At 39.4% G+C, this 20,655-nt stretch overlaps 4 protein-coding genes across 6 annotated transcripts in view; all 4 read right to left on the bottom strand.

Annotated features, from left to right (window-relative positions):
* The window catches only part of LOC120822525 (immunoglobulin kappa light chain-like), a 28,742-nt gene extending 15,268 nt beyond the window's left edge, over nt 1-13,474 (bottom strand). Inside the window, exons 1-5 of one of the 2 annotated variants that reach the window (XM_040182299.2) lie at nt 12,424-13,465; nt 11,178-11,885; nt 10,591-10,710; nt 10,461-10,504; nt 8,970-10,352 (exon numbers count right to left, since the gene is read on the bottom strand). In XM_040182299.2, coding sequence (XP_040038233.2) covers nt 10,233-10,352; nt 10,461-10,504; nt 10,591-10,710; nt 11,178-11,885; nt 12,424-12,478 — 1,047 coding nt within the window. In that variant the 5' untranslated portion in view covers nt 12,479-13,465 and the 3' untranslated portion in view covers nt 8,970-10,232. Of the gene's footprint in view, nt 1-8,969; nt 10,353-10,460; nt 10,505-10,590; nt 10,711-11,177; nt 11,886-12,423 lie in introns of those variants that run through there. The other variant, XM_078105690.1, reaches the window with a different exon arrangement.
* The window catches only part of LOC120822520 (immunoglobulin kappa light chain-like), a 73,654-nt gene that overhangs the window by 14,348 nt on the left and 38,651 nt on the right, over nt 1-20,655 (bottom strand). The window lies entirely within an intron of this gene.
* Nucleotides 4,193-6,953, bottom strand: LOC120822526 (immunoglobulin alpha-2 heavy chain). The gene is made up of 5 exons (XM_040182300.2): nt 5,961-6,953; nt 4,976-5,683; nt 4,744-4,866; nt 4,616-4,659; nt 4,193-4,541 (listed from the first exon to the last, which is right to left on the bottom strand). Exons 1-5 carry the CDS (start codon nt 6,010-6,012, stop codon nt 4,422-4,424), a joined length of 1,047 nt encoding a protein of 348 aa, XP_040038234.2. The 5' UTR covers nt 6,013-6,953; the 3' UTR covers nt 4,193-4,421.
* LOC120822524 (uncharacterized) lies at nt 18,629-20,645 on the bottom strand. Of its 2 annotated transcripts, XM_040182298.2 has the most exons (6): nt 20,483-20,645; nt 20,182-20,356; nt 19,658-20,007; nt 19,376-19,501; nt 19,251-19,294; nt 18,629-19,145 (listed from the first exon to the last, which is right to left on the bottom strand). In XM_040182298.2, exons 1-6 carry the CDS (start codon nt 20,574-20,576, stop codon nt 19,026-19,028), a joined length of 909 nt encoding a protein of 302 aa, XP_040038232.2. In that variant the 5' UTR covers nt 20,577-20,645; the 3' UTR covers nt 18,629-19,025. The 2 variants fall into 2 exon arrangements, with proteins under 2 accessions (XP_040038232.2, XP_040038231.2); XM_040182297.2 differs by having other exon boundaries at nt 19,658-20,356.

Here is a 20,655-nt window from a genome sequence, read left to right as displayed (position 1 = left end):
ACCTTGTCATATGTTGAGTTCTACTGCTTCGCGCTGGAGTATACACATTCACTCCAGGTCTGATCCATCTGTCTTCTTGATCCGTCGTGCGGGTGGACACTTAAAGCCGCATCATACAGGATTTCTTTGTTTTGGTGACACTGGTAACAAATCAGATGTTAGTTGATTAATATTACATGAACCAATATACAGGGGAAAAAAGGTACTAAACTAAGACAGCAGTTGAATATTTTTTTTATTCACCTTTGTATTTGCCGTGGAGGGAGCTGTATATGTTGCTAGAGACAGAAAAAGCTCTTTAATTCAACAAGCTGCATTGTGAAACCAAGCTGCAAGATACAAACAGCTATAGTTACCTGTGCTTTGGCAGCTGTCTGCCATGTCGATCTTGCACGCTGAAAGAGCCAGTAAAACAACTAGGATTGTGATGAATATCAAAGAACTCAAGAGATAGACGACGAAAAAAGTCCTCATCTGCAAAGAGATAGAGGGCAGAAACATGTCTCTTTTTAGTACCTATTAGATACAAAAACCTCAGCTGCAACAAATAACGTACCCTTAAAGTCCACTTGGTCCCGTTTCCAAACAGAATCTGAGTCTGAAATGTTCAAATCAAAAATTGTCAAGCGATTGACCTTTTTCCGTATCCAGTGTGAAATGTGGATTGTTAAACTGGTAGAAGGTGGAGATCAGCTTTGGTTGTTGTCCCAACGTTTGCTTAAACCAGTAAAGTCATGATCCCTCGTCATTCTCATAGAAACAATCCAAAGCAATTTCGTCTGCAACAGGGAGTGATGCAAAACGTCTTTCTTGACGTTCAGGTGATGACAATTTTAGATCAGTTGCATAAACTGTGAGAAGTGGCAAATACACATTAACCATACAAATATTATATACAGTATCTATACTGTGTGTGTATACATATATATATATACACACACACACGTCTATGTATGTAGAGTATATAAAGATTAGCATTTTCATGAAAAGAAACAAAATCACAACTCATCCATTTTCCACAAGAACAACCATGTCACATAGACGGCAAACCTTGGAGATGTCATCGTGTTCAAATTCTCGTGTTGAATGAAGAGAATCTCAATATTTTCTCCACTCTTCAGAGACAGACTGCGTTTGATTGGCCAAACCGATGTGACTCTGTATGTGGGTTAGCAAACACGCTCTCTTACATCCTTAGAATTTGAAGTCCTGTGCGGTCATCAGGTTCATGCAATAATGTACATTTGCTGGACTCCAACAAAAGAAAATTATAATATGTTTGAAAAGAATAATATCTCAGAGCCGAATTGCCGAATGTATCACCCCAAAATTCTGTCGTGGAGTTCACTCTCAATATCATTGTTTTGAGACTTTTGCTGAACGCAAGCTTAAAATAATTGAAATGACCCGCATACGAGCTCTTATCGTATTCTTTTAATTACTGTCATTAATATAATAATTGTTCTTAATTTATTGTTTGTTTCTCATGTTTCAAAATGCCTTGTACAACATGTTGATTCTATCAATTGATTCGTTTGTATAAAGTAGCACTTTAATCTTCTTCTACTCCGAATTGCCGTCAGTAGCTGTATTAGCTCCAGCCTATGTAGTATTTCCATTTTAAAAGCACTCCACTGTTCTCGGATGTTTTAGTGGTCTTTGGGTTAAGGAGCCTCTACGTGGCCGTGAAAGATTGTGAACTTCCTGCTGAAAACCACAGCTGCTGAACTGACAGTATGTGTATAACTACCTCTGGGTAGGGGAGGGGCTTTTAGCACAACATGTTGACTGTTCTTTGTTAAGTAAATCATGTAGTGTATCATGTTTGGATTAAAATTACCGTTAGTAATTAAGTAAGTATTAAGTAAGGTTAATGGACCTTTGCTGTTATGGTAGCAATTGTAATTATGCGTAAATGTTAAGAAACCGTTCCAGACATGCTTAAAAAAAGCAGTTTCTCTCTCATTAATGAGATTAAATCAGGGGGTCTCTACCCAATTACTTCTGCTACCAGTAGAAACAAAGTTCTGGCTCAACGATTTGAGCAGAGCTTTGGGAAAAACCTACTAAAATGGTAAAAGTTAAAGTCAAAAGTTTATCCAGTCCAACTATACAAAAAGATGTTGGAAGTCAGACCATAAAAATGCTTTAAGAACTGTTCAATAGTACCTAAATCTTCAGCCAAGAAGGTAGACAGACTTCATTGTGACATATATAGGAGAATTGTGAACACTCTGGATCCACATGCTTTTGCAAGTATAAAAATGCATGCAAGATCTCGGAAGTTCAGGTCCAAGGCCTTTGTTTCCTTAATTGTTCTATGCAGTCTCCAATCTTTTGTGTAACAGTGTCCAACCGGGAATAGGACTCATCTTTAAAGCCATTCCGTCAAACACAAAAATACCTTAATCAAAAAGACAAGTTGCTTTGTGTGGCGATCAGAGAAGTAGATGGATGGTATCTGGCCTACGATTTATTTGAAGTTGTACCAAATTGTGAGGTACCAGCAACGCCACCTCCGGAGTCTTGCCCACACAGTAACAAGTGGCAGTGGGCGCGAATAACATTGTATATACACAATACTAAAACAACGAGCCATATACGTCAATTAAACAAAGTGTAAGGCTGCGTCTTACCGGTGGCGAGGAGGCCCCAGGTGAGGATCCCACAAGAGGACACACACACACCAAAATAGAAGGCGCTGAATCTCTCAAAAAACAAAAGAATGAACAAAACTAAAATAACTCAGGTTAACTGAAGGAGTACTGGGGCGGCTCAGTTAGCCACCTCGGATAAGTCCGAAGCCAGAGTGAGTCTTGACATTCCCTGTCAGAGGGCACGATCAAATGGCTCAATCTAAAACGTCTTTAAAAACCCTAGCGAAATCAAGACACAACAATGGAGGCGCAGTGCCGGTACTAGGGGCGTCCAATTCTGTGAGCGATGCAGCACCAATCAAAACATCTGTTTTTAGGTGAAAAAAGTTCTTTATTTGTTTACCTACCTTATGTTTTTAACAAGTGAGTGCATCTTATCAGGGTCAACAGCTGCGTTCCTAAATCAACGGCAGGTGCGCCGGTCTTCCCCTTTAAAGAGCCTGGTGTGGTACAGGAGCAGGCGGTAGTTGGAGCAGCACAGAGTGGAGGTGGACAGGCGGACTTTTACTAAGAATACTAAAAAAATTATGATTCGGCTTTTAGTACATTTGTAAGCCAATTCTCCTCTTGGCGGAAAAACCAACGTTTGCTTTGTCCGTGCTGGCCCAATCTGGTGTCCTTTCTAATTTTACTGAGCGTTTACAGCGTCTCTGAAACTACTTTTTGAGTTAGACATTGTTTTTATGTTGAGTTTGACTGTTTTTAACTGTAGTTGTGATTCAGTGGAATACATTTTTAATTAATTTCAGTTGTCTGCTATTGTGGCGCACAAACACCACTTAGTAATTAACAGAAGCAATACAATTACAAAGTGCTGTCCGCGTAAAGGTCTTTCTCCTCCAAGGCGTTCCATGACTCTCTCTCCCTGTTCATCTGATGGCCGGATCTGAAATTCCTGAAAGACCTGACCAATCCCTATTCCCTAAACATATCATGTAATAGCTAATAGACTTATTAACTGATACTAACACATCTTAAATCCTCACAGTTCATCACATTTTAGGGCATCCCTCACAGTTCATCACATTTTAGGGCATCCTTTTGCTCACCCTAACCCTAGACAACAACTTCCAAAAAAAACATTTTTGGGAGAAGAAGTGGAAGAAATCCATCAAGGAAGGAATACAAACCTTCCCCTAGGCTTTAACGTTACATTGTGGCAGGATGTTATTTGTGCAGTAATTAAATAAATTATATGACTGGAAATTTTGTTTAATTCATATTGAAGCTATTAATCTAATGCTAATGTAATAACATATGTAATAACACACAAACTAATAATAACCCTTTGAAAGTGAAAGCTCATGTGGTGAAAGATAATTCTGGCCTGTGAATGCTCCTGATTCATTTTAGTTTACCAGAATTTTGTTTACTACTTATCCCCTCAATAAATAATACATAATAAAAATAATAATACATTTATATTATATAATTATATATTTATTTATGTGTATTATATATAATAATAATAATATTATTAAAATAATAATAATAATAAAAATTAAAAAAGAATGAAAACACATGCACATAATATATTGTTACAAAATCAAAGTATCAGCTGTATTTCATCACTAATGACAATCATTTGCATGCAAATGTTCATACTTCATACAAATTGCTTAGCTTACTTAGCACCTAACTACAAAAAAAGGCACATTACCTGCCTTTCCACTAAATCTTGCCATGGTAATAAAGTGTGAGGGCTGAATATATACATATTTTCTAATAATTCCCAAATCTTTTTCTGTAAATATATTTGTGAGTTTACTGTTTAGTGCTGGAGTACACACATTCAACGTCAATGTTCATCTTCTCCCTCCTTGATCCGTTGGACAGATTGAGATTTAAAGCAGCATAATGAGGGCTCTGTGCGTTTTGGTAACCCTGGTGGCAAAATATGAAGAAGTGAATGAATATATCAAAATAAAACAATATTCAGAATGAAAATCAAAGTTCACCTCTGTGTTTCCTGAGGGGGGAGCTGATACAGTTGCGCGAAACTCTGATCGTGAAACACAGAAATTCTCTTTATTAAAAATGTGTATTTATAGATTACAGGCTGTCAGATAAAAACCGAACAACTTACCTGAACATTGACATGTCTTTTTCTTGTACAGCTTGTAGACCAAAAAACACAGTAAAACCACCAGGATGGTGGTGAATACCAAAGCTCCACTCAATAAATACACCAGGAGAAGATGGTCGCCCTCTGCAAAGTAAGAAACTAGAAAATAAGCTTTCAGTTTTAATATTTGTGTTCATGTCAACTTTGATTGAAACAAAAAAAAAACTATCTGACGAGCTGGATTATCACTTACCCTCGATATCCAGCTTGGTCCCATCTCCAAACAGAATGTGTCCACACGAGGCAACAGCACAGTAGTAGGTTCCAGCATGAGACGGATTCAGGCTCTCCATCGGCAGGTTGTAGTCACAGGTGTGTGTTTGTGTGTTGGGTTTCCTCTTACACTGATCAGTGCTGCCTCCATCAGTGTAAATGAGTGCTGGATGTGATTCTTCAGAGTCTTTGAACCAGTAAATACTGTGTTGTCCATCACAGGTCCCAGTTTGTACTGTACAGTTCAGAGTCACAGAGCCTCCTGGCTGGATGGTCTCTGATGGTGACTGATGGATTAAAGTTGGGATGTTTGAACTAGAACCCTGCACACTGACAACAGTACCCTCAGCAAAAGTCAACACATATGGAGTACTATGTGCACAGTAGTAAGTTGCTGAGTCTGAAATATTCAAATCAATAATTGTCAGGTGATTTTGACCTTTTTCCGTATCCAGTGTGAAGCGTAGATTGTTCTCAAATTCATGATGAAATGTCCCATTTTTGTTGTACGTATAGAAGGTGGAGATCAGCTTTGGTTGTTGTCCCAACATTTGCTTAAGCCAGTAAAGCCATTCTCCATCTTTATTCTGATAGACACATTTCAAAGTAATTTTGTCTCCAACACCGACTGCTGCAAAACCTCTTTCTTGACGCACAAGTGATGACAATTTTAGATCAGTTGCATGAGCTGAAGTGAGAAAAAAAATACCAAGCAAAGACACAATCATTTTTTATATACCGTAAGTATATATACCAAACCAGTCAAATTTATGTATGTATGCATAATATATAAATATATATAAATATATATATATAAATATATATATATATATATATATATATATATATATTTATATATTATTTATATATACATATTTCCATGAAACGTTACTACCTTAACAAAGAACTTACTTTTATATCTTAAATAGATGTATCTATACAGTGGAAACAAAAACACAACTCACCGATTTTCCACAAGAACAACCATGTCACGACGGCAAACCTTGGAGATGTCATTGTGTTCAAATTCTTGTGTTGAATGAAGATCTTCTTAATACTTTCTACTCTCTATTCTTCAGAGACAGACTCCGTCTGATTGGCCAACCTGATGTGACTCTGTGCTGTACGTCCTACTGAGGAAGTTCTCTCCCTTACATCTATAGAGTAAAGTTACGTTGAAAAGAGAAAGAAACAGAAAGAAGTGTACGTAAAAATCATTGGCTCTGTATCTTTGTGTTGTACATAGACTTTGGGAAAAATATCCCAGGCATATAAAATTTTACAGCAGGGCAACACAATTGTTATTTGTTAAGTAAATAAAATAATTAAATAAATATCATGCTTCGATTCAAATTACCATTAAGCTTCTTTTGTGATGGTAACAATTATAACCATAAGGTCGGGAAGCTGTTGGGACAAAAGGATTGACTGTTTCTTCTTATTTCTCATTTCCAATTCCCACGTTGTGTAGACTCATTTATCCACCTGTAGTCCCTCCCTTGTCATCCATAACAACTTTCTCTCACCTTCTCCTTACTCTGGTTGTAGATCACAACAGAGCTTTGTCACCTAACTTATGTGTTATTTTTCTTTCTAACGCCTGAGTGTTAAATAAAGCTTAGGCGTGAATTAAGTTAGAAAGACTCAACAAGTAACTCAATGAATTTGCGCGGCCCGAATGACCATTGTCGTGATGGTCCACTGACCAATCACAGCGCATGTTCTCCTACAGTGTTTCATTAACATTAAGCAAATTAGGCAATGACATCAGTTAACAACTTCTAGAAAATTTTAATGACAATCAATAGAGACTTTCCTTGCTGAGGATTTGGCAACACTGCACCAGTACCAAGACGGAAAAGGGCGAGGAAATCAGGACCAGCACTGCATCCGCAGGCTAAGATTAAGAACGCTAGACCCCGTACATGTTCTCCACTAACTACTCCTCACCGTCATCTCCACCCTTCAGGCACGGGTCAGCTCCATGGACACCATCGAGGCTCGCCTCCAACGTCTGAGAAACATGTTCAACTTCCACATGAACCACCATAGCAGCTCTCCAGGACGTCACACGGCGAACACTCCGTATGGCAAGTCAGCCTAAAACAAAGCAGCGCAGCATTCGCCGGCATCTGCAGTCCCTGATCTTCCACCGGGTACCCACTGGGTACCTTGTTGCTTTACTCCTCTCTGCTTCTCCCGCGGCATTATTGCAGTTTGTAATGCGAGATTGCATTTCCTTTATTTGCATTTAATACATGATCCTCCTTTTATAGAGCTTCCCTCACAAAATGGCTTCTCTTTGCTCTTGATTTGTGACTGGGCCAGTCTTCTTCTGTTTCAAGCTAGGAGTCAAGTTTCCACCAGTGGAAACCAGTTCACAGCAGTTAATACCTTTTTTACATCAGCAGTCAGAACGAGGTCACGAGCAGAGCTGGCTAGTCTGTGGTCGCATGCCCCGCTTACATTTCTAGTTAGAAGAAGTTATTAATAGACCAGAGGGGACTTTTGAGCATGTTCAGCTAATGTCTGCATCCAATGCTGTATGTCACGGTTTATTTTCATGTCTTATCTTTACACTAAATAAATATAAAATAAACATGAATAACATATTTATGAAAGACAAATAATGTGGTAATGTCTTCTTTGTACAGGGGAACGAACCCCAACTATTAATGTGTAAAAGCATTTTATTATTCCCTTTTTAAAATAAAAATGTACTATAGTCCATTGACTGACCTTGCATAGTACACATGAGGAAGTGCTAAGGTGACTTCGGATTCGTAGATGTATACATGTACACACAGTTCCTCAATGTGTTTTAAACTAGTCCGTGTACCAGCAGGTAGGAGATCTGCATTTGATCAGTCTTCAATCTTTCCTGGTTGGTCTGCATTGCAGTGATGACACTTTGCAGCTCCTTTTATTCTGACATCAGACATTGTCTCCACCGTATTTCACTGTAGCTTCTGTGGACGGGAGGCTTCTAGGGGCCAAACACACTGGTGCATAGATACGTGACATCAGCATGGAACAGAACAAGAATCGTTCTCTAGACAGTTTTTAGATTTGAATATATTTCTGATGTCTTTCATGCACCTTAAGGCATTTTTTTTTAAATGTATTTGTCTCTTGTCTTTCTGCTGTCTATTGTGGAAAATACATATATTGTGGGTATGAGCTGCTTCTGGTGGCAAACACATTTTACCACATGTCCTACATACTCCAACATCCCTCTGGTCTGATTGGTTCTTCGTCCTCATATTGCTGAACGCGGTTGGCTCGATGACATTGAGACACAAAACAAGACAAAACCTGGCCCGATTTGACGTCTGGGACCAGATAATGCAAATATGTACACTGCATTTCAGATAGATACTTTCAGTTGGTTGTGTGGTCCTTTCTACTGAAATAAATGCTTATGCTGATTTTTTAAATCATTTTTTTAAACTTGTTATTATTGTATTGGGGTGAAGACCGAGTTCTTAGTGAAAAAAATGTGAAAACGGGGACCAATCAAGTGTCCTGTGAGGACATTACTACTACTTCTAATGCTACTGACAGTTATGGACGCGGTTTAGGTGAGTGTGATGCGACATTCTTCAGCAGCTGCTAAAGAAGTAAGTTTGATTGACAGATGGTTTCACCAACTATCTAATGGTTTAGATTAGTGTTAAACTCTTCTTATACAAAGAATGTTTTTTGTCACACACATGAGAAATGCAGAAAAGGCTTATCATTTGGCTTTGATTTTTTTTTTTTAAGTTCTTCAGCAAAACAAGTGAACCAGGCACACGAGCAGTGGAGGATGCGTGTTGGACCCAGACAGAAAAGTTTGGTTCTGAAAAGTGGAGCCAATGCGGAAGAACCTTCAACTTTCAGTCTTTCAAATGCCATAAGGGAGATCTTATGACAGGCTAGGAGGATTTTTGTATTAAAAAAACATAAATAGAAGACTCAAAGGCAGAATATCTGACTATTCATCATCTTTATTTATTACCACTGCACAAAATACAACACAAAATACAAAGTTATTACTTCACACTAATAATTGGTAGTACTTCATATTCACATATAACATTGTTGATTTTTACATCAGAATAGTTGCATGTTTAACACTCATAAACCACAGCTGATCTGGAATGTTTGTGTATGTGTGTACTTTTTGAACACAAGGATGATCATGTTTTGGAAACAACTAACAGCAGCAAGATGACAAACTAAAATCCCTTCAGAAAATGATCCAAAAAATGAAAAGCTCAGTGTACTTTAAATCCAAAGGCATGTTGACTCATCGTTCTGTTGAGGGTCTTATATCAGATGTTAGTCCCGTAACTGTTCTATGTCATACCTTTCTTCCTGTTGTTTTTTCCTTTGAAAGTTATCTCACACACAAAGACATAAACATTAGGCATATTTTGCTAAATTATTTAGCTATCTGATTTGCTTAAATTCGAGTTTGATGGAGATTTAACTTTTCCCCTCTAAATACAGTTAAATCACTCTGAGGCTATTCCATAGCAAAGCCCTAAAGTAACACGTTGAATCAACACATCTTTTTAGAAAAGAGCAACAGTTGCTGCTTCAACGCGTAGTCACGAGGAAGACTGATGAAGTGAAGTGATAAAATGAGCTTAGCGTCTCATAGATCTGCTTGGTACCCCTTTGAGGCACGTTGCTGTGTTCAAAAATTAAGAAACGCCGGACGGACAGAGGGCATCGCAGATCTAAAGGTTAAAATCAAATTTGATAAAAAACTGGTAAAAAAAGAACATCTCAGCTGAGGAGCCGCTGGTCTCAGCAACCAACAGGCCCCAGGGCAATCCTTTGACCATCCTTAGTGCCCGTTTGTTGCCTCCACCAGCGAACTCGAGAACAATGGTTGCCTACAGGTATTTATAACAATGCTTAAAGGTGTGAAAGTTAGTGTCCACACCTCCGTGAGTGGTCTTCTGGTGAGTTCAATGTAACTCCGAATGGCCCTTAGTCAATATAAGTTGTTGTGTAAGTATTACATGCATGCATTTCAGTTGTTTATATTACATCAAATACAATCATAACTGTACATTGGTTTTATTCTATTACAGTTGCAGAATTACAGTGGTTTTACAATATTGTCATTACTTTATTGATTACAGTTTCAGAATTATGGCTGTATTCTGGTGTACACTATATGCATTTTATTAATTTTATGAACCGGGTCGTTAGTTATTTCTAATATCCTACAAGGTACACTCCTACTGCTTTATAGTTGAGTATGTGGATTCAGTCTCAAGGTTGTTCCTTTGTCTTCTAGATCTGCTGATCTTTAGTTCTCTCACCGCCGCATATTGGATGTTTGATTCGTTTTGATCAGCCTAACAAAAAAAGAAAAACCACAATATTGTACTTTACAGACAATAAAACAGTGTCCTGAATCACTTTTGTGCCTGATTGTTTGAATGATAGAACAACAGTAATCTTACCTCTGCATTTGGTGTGAAGGGAGCTGAATATCTTGCATGAGACTCTGAAGAAGAAAGAAAAGTGCCAACACTATAAGAACGTGTGAAGTGAGCGCACACTGTCAGACACACAAAATAGTTGTTACAATACCTGTAACTTCACAGCGGTTTCTCTTGTTCATCATGCAAAGTAAGAAAACCAGAAGGACATTAAGGATGATGGTAAAAGTTAGAGCTCCACTCAAGAAATAGATACGAGAGTCCTTCTCATCTGTAGAGAAAAAAAAACAGGAGACATTACACAGCTTAAGTCTTTGGGGGAGATACAACAGTTGAATAAAAAAGGTAAAAATGATAAATATGACATATATGATATATGTATATATGATTTTTATTGAATTTAGAAGTATCTATTGTTGTCTATTGTTATACTGTCTACTGTTACGCACCAACCGCCAAGTCAAATTCCTTGTATGTATGACATATTTTGGCAATAAATGTTTCCTGATTCCTGATTTTACTGAATATATCAGGGGTCTCAATTTCCGGCTGGGGGGCCACCGCCGGGGGTGTCCGGTGTGGCCCAACATTGGCGTACCGGCCCTCGTCGACCGTACCGTTTGCTGGTCGGACCGTTAGCGCTGTCCCCACCATCTGGGCCGCATCAGATTTGAGTTTGAGACCCCTGGACTATATGAATAGGAATAAATAACAAAACCTCCCATTGAAGTGACTTACCTTCAAAGCCCAGCATGGTCCCGTTTCCAAACAGAATGTGTCCACACGAGGCAACAGCACAGTAGTAGGTTCCAGCATGAGACAGATTCAGGCTCTCCATCGGCAAGTTGTAGTCACAGGTGTGTGTTTGTGTGTTGGCTTTCCTCTCACACTGATCAGTGCTGCCTCCATCAGTGTAAATGAGTGCTGGATGAGATTCTTCAGAGTCTTTGAACCAGTAAACACTGTGTTGACCATCACAGGTCCCAGTTTGTACTGTACAGTTCAGAGTCACAGAGCCTCCTGTCTGGATGGTCTCTGATGGTGACTGATGGAGCAAAGCCGGGACGGTCCAACCTGAACCCTGCACACTGACCACGGTGCCCTCGGCAAAAGTCAACAGAAATGAAGTCCTATGTGCACAGTAGTAAGTTGCTGAGTCTGAGAATTTCAAATCAATAATGGTCAAATGATTTTGACAGTTTTCCGTATCCAGTGTGAAGCGTGGATTGTTCTCAAATTCATGATGAAAATTCCCTTTTTTGTTGTGCTTATAGAAGGAGGAGATCAGCTTTGGTTGTTGTCCCAACATTTGCTTAAACCAGTAAAGCCATTCTCCAACATTTTTCTGATAGAAACATTCCAAAGTAATTTTGTCTCCAACCCCAACTGATGTAAAACCTCTTTCTTGATGCACAGGTGACGACAATTTTAGATCAGTTGAATGAGCTAAAGTGAGAAGAGATCAAGCAATTATAATTATTCTATACAGTATAAATATATGTATACATACAGTATATAATGTACACATTTCCAACAAACAAAAACACGTCAAGTCAAAAAGCTAAAATGTGAAGAGATACTATCAAAATGTATTTATTTATTTATTTAATAAACTGTATATATTCCTTAAGTGTAAGTGTAAAAGACTAACAAATTGTAGCACTTAAATTGTACTTATAATGACACATCTGTAGCAAATTGGCTTATTTAATGAAATTAAACTTTCTTGTTTCTTGCTCTGAGTTTGTAACCCTGTGGTTATGTCGCTTTGGATAAAAGCGTCAGCTAAATGACATGCAATGTAAAAGTGTATGTATGTACATTATATAAATGAAATGAAGGAGAAAAGCATTTTCATGAAAACTTACTTAACCAAACGAAGAACCAAGAACTTACTTTTATAACTTAAATGCATGGTTATGTATGTACAGTATATAAAGATAAGCATTTCCATGAAAAGTTATAAAACAAAAACCCAACTCACCCATTTTCCACAAAAACAACCATGTCACATAGACGGCAAACCTTGGAGATGTCATCGTGTTCAAATTCTCAACTTGAAAGAAGATTATCTTAAGACTTTCTCCACTCTTCAGAGACAGACTGCGTTTGATTGGCCAACCTGATGTGACTCTGTGTACGTCCTACTGAGGAAGCACTCTTCCTTACATCTAAAGCGTAAAGTTACGTTCAAAAGATTTCCATGGTGAGAGAAGTGTCTGTAGAAGCATTGGCTCTCTATCGTTGTATTTGTAGGAAGCATTTGGGAAAAATAGATCCCAGGTATATACAATATTATTGCAGGTTGACATTGTGGAATAAAGAACCCATCCATTACAAGACTTTGTGGACTGTTACAAAGAACACACACACTCAGTGGATTTAATGCTTATTGAATTTATTGATTATTGTAGATATTGAAAGCCAGGCAAGCTGTTTTTATTATTAGTTCCCCTCTCTTATTGTCCTCATGTTTTTTTCAATGAATGGGGGTGAATGATATGTTATGACCCCAGACCTCTGCTTTGTCTCCTCTCCAAGGCACACTTTTATGGTTCTGGGAGATACCAAGGGTTAATTAGTAGAGGAGAGTAAAGAGAACTAAATCAGAAGTTTACACTTGATATTAGAAAGTATAACTTTAAAGAAATATAATTGATATTGGTATTTAAGGAATTTGTGACACATGTGTTCTTCTGGCCGAGGTAATTGTTTTGCATAAAGGGGCAGAATTACCGCAGTTGTTGTCCTGCTCAGTGGCAGGTCCACATCCAGAGAAGGGAAAATGCAGCTTGGAAATAGAAAAGTTGCAGATGTCACCTTATTGCTCCCACTATGCCTAGTAATGTATGTTGTCTTAATTGATGGTTGAAATAAACACCTGAGAGGAGGTATGCACTCAAGCTCTGTGTCAGTCATGCTACTTCGTAACCCCGGCCACTGTTAAGGCCATCGTAACAGTGTGTTAATGTTATTTGTTAAGGTAAAGAAAATTTCCCATTATAAAGGTAGAGAAACTGTTGCGGACGGGCCTAAAAAAAAAAGACTGACGGTGTCAGGGATGCAGGGAGGCAGGCCTCAAACGCAGACTTTGAGAAAACAGAAGACTTTAATAGTCAAAAGGCAAAAAGTAAAAAGGCCAAGGGGCCAAAACGCACACCAGGGCAAAAAGGCAGGCAGGAACTAGGAACATCCGGAACATTAAACAATGATGTGACAAGTGACACACACGGCTTAAATACACTAGGGAGGTCCAGGTGATAGGACACAGGTGGAAACAATCAGACAATCTCAGGGGATGACAGGACAAGGTTTCTAGTTTCTAGTTTCCCAGGGAGACAAGAAGCAGAAAACAAACAGACAGGAAATAAACCCACACCGTGACAGTCCTTCCTGATGCTAAACTCAGAAAAAACATAGATGCTGGGTTACTTGTTGTTCCTATGGTTTTAAAAAGTAGGTTGGGGGCCAGAGCCTTCAGTTAACAAGCTCCTTTTTTGTGGAACCAGCTTCCACTTTCAGTCCGGGGGGCAGATTCGGTCGGCTCTTTTAAAGTAAAACTTAAAACTTTCCTCTTTGATTTTGCTTGTAGTTAGGGCTGGCTCAGGTTAGCCCGGACCAGCCCTTAGTGAAGCTGCTATAGGCTTAGACTGCCGGGGGACACACAGAGCTCCTCTCTCACGCTCTCGTTCTACAATAATTCACGTTTTTATTAATGCACATGACTAATTCAGCTTCTTTCCGGGAGTTTTTGTGCTTTCTCCCTTAGCAGGTCTCCGTAGATTGTAGTTCCTTCTGGACCCTGGTCCTGACACCTGCTGCTGCCATCATCATCATCATCATCATTATTTTAAATGTCATATTACTGTACTCATTAACCAACATAACCCTCTCCTAAAGTCTTTGTGCTCTCCCTCCCCACAGGCTTCTGTGGATGGTGGTTCTCTCTGATGGTGGTTGCCCCTGCAGTGGTCCTGCTGTGCGCCTGGCTTACTACTCACAATTATTTGAATCATTTCTGTCACAGGAATTGAATGTATTATACATTGTTCATTCTGTACACATGGCATCCATTGTAGTCTGTCCATCCCGGAAGTGGGATCCCTCCTCTGACGTTCTCCCTAAGGTTTCTTCCCTTTTTTTTCCTTTTTGGAAGGGTTTTTTCATTTTTTGGGGAGTTTTTCCCGTGCCGATGTGTGGGTTTCGGGACAGAGGATGTCGTATGTGTAAAGCCCTCTATGGGAAATTTGTAATAGGCGATTTTGGGCAATACAAAATAAAATGAATTGAATTGACAGTACCCCCCCCAAGGGCCGAATTCCAGACGGCTCAAAACTGGCAGAGAGCGGACAAGGGGGGTCATGAGTCTTGGGGGAGGGACTGGCTGAGTCGGGGTCATGAGTCTTGGGGCCGGTACTGGCTGAGTCGGGGTGAAGAGAAAATGAGCACAACAGAGCCAGGGCAGGAATGCTTTTCTATCCTGGAAATTACATAAGCATTTCATGTTAAAGAAAGAGAAGGGAGAACAGAATATAACTGTGAAGAAACATCTTAAAGTTTTTTTTTTAATTAGCCAAGGGTAGTCATCTACTGTAGTTTCACTGGTCACCTTGCTATTATATAGATGTATCAGCCAGATGTGAGACTTTACATTCTCCTACGTGCTGATTTACGAGCAAGAAACATCTGCTAGGCTAACGTTTGTTAGTCTAGCACCAGAAGTTGGTTGATGATTAGCTATGAGACATTCATTTGTGCATCTGAAAACATCCCAGGTCTCCTTGCTAGATCTCACACCATCCCATTCATTCAAATAAGTGCCCCGTCAAAACACACTTGGGGGGAATTGATGACAGAGTAATTTTTATTTTAAATATTGATGAGGAAGAAAAAAATGGGCTCCAGCAAAAGGGGCACTTTTCTCATCCAGGGCAAAGGGGCAGGTGCTTGAGCACCATTAGGGGTCTATCTGTGCACGTGCCTGGATCTCGGTGCATTCAATGTAATAGTGTAGTGTGTCTCTACAACAGCGGTTTGTAGAATTTATGGCTCCAACATAGCTGTTTTTTCCATTTAGCTAGCTATGTCATGACAAAAAAAAAAGAAGATGCACCATTATGCTGCAGTGGCTGTCTTGCAACACAACAGACAGACCCAAGCATGTAGGGAAGAAAAGTGTGAAGCATTGATGATGAGACCTCCTGCTTGTTAGCCCAGAAACAAAGACACAAGATGTTTCCTCCATACACTTGGTTTGCGCACAACGTGCAAAGAATATTCTGCGGTTTCTTTGTTCCCTCTGTGTATGTGGTGTAACCCATCAAGGGCTGGTTAGAATTGTGGAAACTTTCAGAGCATATAACACACACACACCCCCCCAAGACCCACAGACCTTTGAGTGAACGCAGGATGTTCATCGTAAGTCGTTTGCAGTGGCATCCTGAGTTATTTAACAGGCATGAAAATCCCTCACCTTTCGGCAAAATTCGCCGTTTTGAAACCAAAATAGGTGACTTACGTGAATTGTGTAGATTCGATGAGTTTTTTTCTTGGGGGGGGGGGGTGGTATTCATATTCAGTGAACTGCGAACAGGTGTCAGAAGGGAGCGCGAGATTCAGTGAAATTGCGAACAGGGTGAGTGATGGTTTCAATATTTTCTGGTATATCTAAGTTAAGTTACCCAGGAGCTTTGTTGACTTAGCTAATGTTAGCTACAGCTTGATGAATTGAGTCATTTAACACAGCAGGAGAGAACGCGACATTGGCCAGCTAGCTAAAGCTTTGGTGGAAAGTGATTAGCTAACGCTACCGTTTTTGAGCCCCCCCCGTCAACGGATGTCTCAAAGAAAGGTTCGTTCATTTTACTGAACGACATTCAAAGAACCGAGTGGGTAAAATGGTCGGTAATATCTTACCCCCCCGCGTCAACGAATGACTCGAAGAAATCTCTGGCACAAAACCAGTTGAAAACCCCTGCCCTAGAGGGGTAATATCCTTCTCACCTTTTTCACCCTTGACCCGTTTTCAAATCACTGGGCTGCTGTCCGGCTGATAGATTTTAGTTTATGGCTCTACAGCACAGTTTGAAATCACCATTATATTTGAGTTGTTATATTACACTTGTCAGGATCTGCGATCCACCCGAGTTGGTTGATGAGAAGGATCCAGCACGTTGATCAATTAAAGTCAAAACGTTAACATTTATTTAGAAGAGAAAAAGATTACATGAGCAATTCTCCGCAGATATCTGTCTCTAACTATTGCTTGCAAGCAGGAGGTCCAGCACACCAGCACGTATTCCAGCGTTCTGTGTAATGGCGTTCCCGAGCAGTCAAAACGCTGAGTTTTTATACACTTGAAGACAGTTCTTAGCGCCAGTTACGAGAAGCCACAAATCAAGTTGAGATAAGAACTCAGGTGAAGCTGAGGGTAACACACAATGCTCCTCTGATCGATGGTCCGTGAGAGCAAGATGACCCCCTTCCCCAAACACAGCTGCAAACCCTAAATCTTTCTATCTCTCTCCATCTCAGGGTCAACCACTGCAACCTGGCTTTTAGCACAAGACAATTGTTTACAGAATGTTTTTACCACTACATGCATCTCACACACTTGAACATTAGATGTTACAAGAAGATGAAATCAAGCATTTTTATTGGTTGAGAGTCACGGGGTGTACTGCATTGAGACATAATGTGCTGTACGCCTGTTTCAGGCGTATAACAATTAGATTTTGCGCACCCGTTAGTTGTCATTTCAGTTTTTCGCTCGGTGGCAAAAAGAAAAAGACTGTAAACGCAACAACCTATTGTACCTTATTGCTTTACTCTGCTCTGCTACCCCCGCTGCATTATTGCTCATTTCATAGGGCTGCCCTCACAAAATGGCTTCTCTTTGCTCTTGATTTTTGACTGTGCCAGTCTTCCTCCGTTCACACTAGGAGTGAAGTTTCCACCAGCCAAAACCTGTTTACAGCAGTTCACACCTTTTTTACAGCAGCAGTCAGAACGAAGTAATGCACAGAGGTGACTAGTTTGACGGTTGCAGGCCCCGTTACATCTCTTGTTAGAAGAAGTTATTAATAGACGAGAGGGGATTTTTGAGGATGTTCAGCTGATGTCTGCATCCAATGCTGTATGTCACGGTTTATTTTCATGTCAAATCTTTACATTAAATAAATATAAAATAAACATGAATCACATATTTATGAAAGACAAATAAAGTAATGTCTTCTTTGTACAGCAGAACAAACCCCAACTATTAATGTGTAAAAGCATTTTATAATTCCCTTTTTAAAATAAAATGTAAAATTGTCCATTGACTGACCTTAGTACAAATGAGGCTTAAATATATTTCATTCTACATATTGCTGGCTATACCAGAACCCCAGAGATGGTGTCCATTGACCTTCTATGCTGTATTTTGTTGTCAGATTGATAGCTGATTGGTTTGGAATATTGGTACGCTCTGATAAAAATTGACCATTATTTGCTGGCAGACAGTTCTAAAAGACAAAAATGTGAAAATGGAGCCAATCAGCGTCCTGTGAGGACATTACTGCTACTACTGCTAATGCTACTGACAGTTATGGAGGAGGTTTAGCTGAGTGTGATGCAACATTGAGTCGACGCTTTGTCCTTTCAAAACAAAAATGGCAGCTCCTAAGAAGTCGTTTTTACAAAGTATCTAATGGTTTAGATTAGTGTTAAACTCTTCTTATATAAAGAATGTTTTTTGTCAAACACATAAAAATTGCAGGGATGGTTTATCTTTTGGCTTTGATTCTTTTGTTCTTCAGCAAAACAAATGAAACAGGCACACAAGCAGTGGAGGACGCATGTTGTGTTTTTGGAGAATCTAGTGCTGAGTGGTAGATCCACACGGCAAAGTTTGTGTCTGAAATGTGGAGCAAAAGCAGAAGGATTTTGAAAGTTCTTTCTAATGCCATCAGGGGGATCTTATGACAGGTCAGAAGGTTTTGTGTATAAAAATAAAATAGAAAGCTCAAAGGCAGAATATCTTGACCTGGGGTCTCAGCTTCGCGGCCTGCAGGCCAATTGCGGCCCTCGGGACGATATTTCAGCGCCAGCCCCTCCCCTCCACTCCCTCAATCGTAATGGTCTGGCTGCGTTTGGTCGAAATGGGCTGCATATGGCCCGCACCTGAATTGAGTTTGAGACCGCTCATCTTGACTATTCATCGTCTGCATTTATTACCACTGACAAATATACAATGGAGTCATTACATTACACTTAAAATAATTGGTAGTATTTCATATTCACATATAAAATTGTGTGCAAAAGGATTTTTACATCACAATAATTACATATTTGACACTCAAAAATATCAGCTGATCTGGAATGTGTGTGGTTTTTCAACACATGTTTTATTCAAGGCTCTTACATCAGATTTTAGTCCTGCAACTGTTCTCTACGTAATCCCTTCCTTCCAGCTTTTTCTACTTTCCTTCATAAAACAGCCTGGATTTATAGAGATATCAGTCATACAGTTCCAGTCCCATGCTGCTTCAACACATAATCAAAACTCATAGGTCTGCTTGGTACCCCTTTGAAGCATGTACACTCTTACTGCTTTATAGTTGAGTATGTGCATTCAGTCTCAAGGTTGTTCCTTTGTCTTCTAGATCTGCTGATCTTTTGTTCTCTTACCGCCGCATATTGGATGTTTGCTTCATTTTGTTCACCCTAACAAAAAGAGAGAAACCACAATATTGTACATTATAGACAATACAACTGTGTCATGAATCACTACTGTGCCTGATTGTTTGAATGATAAAACAGTTATCTTACCTCTGCATTTGGTGTGAAGGGAGCTGAACATCTTGCATGAGACTCTGAAACAGAAAGACAAGTGACACTATAAGAACGTGTGTAGAGAGCGCACTGTCAGACTTACAAATTAGTTTTTACAATACCTGTAACTTCACAGTGGTTTCTCTTGTTCATCATGCAGAGTAAGAAAACCAGAAAGACATTAAGGATGATGGTAAAAGTTAGAGCTCCACTCAAGAAATACACCAAGATACGAGAGTCCTTCTCATCTGTAGAGAAACAAAATAATATGACTACATTTAAAATGATTATATATATATATATATATATATATATATTATATATATATGATGCATATTCCCTTTAATAGTATTCTACTGACTATATGAAAAGGAATACATTAAATATCCAATGAAGTGACTTACCTTTAAAGTTCAGTTTGGTCCCGTTTCCAAACAGAATGTGTCCACACGAGGCAACAGCACAGTAGTAGGTTCCAGCATGAGACAGATTCAGGCTCTCCATCGGCAGGTTGTAGTCACAGGTGTGTGTTTGTGTGTTGGCTTTCCTCTCACACTGATCAGTGCTGCCTCCATCAGTGTAAATGAGTGCTGGATGAGATTCTTCAGAGTCTTTGAACCAGTAAACACTGTGTTGTCCATCACAGGTCCCAGTTTGTACTGTACAGTTCAGAGTCACAGAGCCTCCTGGCTGGATGGTCTCTGATGGTGACTGATGAATTAAAGTTGGGATGTTTGAACTAGAACCCTGTACACTGACAGTAGTTGTAGCAAAAAAATCCAATATGTATGTATTACCACTGATACAATTGTAAGTAGCGGAGTCATTAATTTGCAGATCTTTTATCGTCAAGTGATTCCGATAATTTACAGTATCCACTGTGAAACGTGGATTCTTGAATTCAGCATAAAATGTAGGTCTTGTGTACCTGTAGGAGGACGAGATGAGCCTCGGTTTCTGTCCGACGGTGTCTTTAATCCAGTAAAGCTTGGCTGCTGTACCGGCTTCATGAAAACATTTCAACGTCAAGTTTCCCCCAGTTTGAACTGATAGAAAACGATTCCCTTGATGAACAGATGAGGAATCCAGGTCGGTCGTCTGAACTGAAGCGATACAAAAGAAGACATTACACTTCATGATACTATGAATCAACACATCTGAAGCAATGACATCAGGAGTGGCCACACAGTTTTAAAGATTCAAACTGAAGTCACTAAAACACAACTCACCCATTTTCCCCAAAGACAAACATGTCAGGTAGAAGATAAACTCTGCAGATGTCGTCATGTTGAAATGATTGTGTTGAATGACAACAATCTTCATCCTTTCTACATCTTTCACTCAGAAGACTGTGTTTGATTGGCCAACAAAAAGTGACAGTACATCCTACTCAGGAAACACG

Source organism: Gasterosteus aculeatus, chromosome 7 (assembly GCF_964276395.1).
Source record: "Gasterosteus aculeatus chromosome 7, fGasAcu3.hap1.1, whole genome shotgun sequence".
Lineage (NCBI taxonomy): Eukaryota > Metazoa > Chordata > Actinopteri > Perciformes > Gasterosteidae > Gasterosteus > Gasterosteus aculeatus.
The sequence above is the reverse complement of the archived record's forward strand: the minus strand, read 5'-3'. Positions and strand labels throughout refer to the sequence as shown.

What these genes read in the sequence shown, in the direction of transcription:
- LOC120822526 (XM_040182300.2), bottom strand. Translation starts at nt 6,012, where the DNA reads ATGACATCTCCAAGGTTTGCCGTCGTGACATGGTTGTTCTTGTGGAAA. An exon ending in GACCAAGCTGGATATCGAGG is followed by an intron (nt 4,867 to 4,975) that starts GTAAGTGATAAT and finishes CTTACTTTGCAG; the next exon opens with AGGGCGACCATCTTCTCCTG. An exon ending in CCCCCTCAGGAAACACAGAG is followed by an intron (nt 4,542 to 4,615) that starts GTGAACTTTGAT and finishes TTTTGCCACCAG; the next exon opens with GGTTACCAAAACGCACAGAG.
- LOC120822524 (XM_040182297.2), bottom strand. Translation starts at nt 20,576, where the DNA reads ATGAAGATTGTTGTCATTCAACACAATCATTTCAACATGACGACATCT. An exon ending in GACCAAACTGAACTTTAAAG is followed by an intron (nt 19,502 to 19,657) that starts GTAAGTCACTTC and finishes GTTTCTCTACAG; the next exon opens with ATGAGAAGGACTCTCGTATC. An exon ending in AAACCACTGTGAAGTTACAG is followed by an intron (nt 19,295 to 19,375) that starts GTATTGTAAAAA and finishes TTTCTGTTTCAG; the next exon opens with AGTCTCATGCAAGATGTTCA.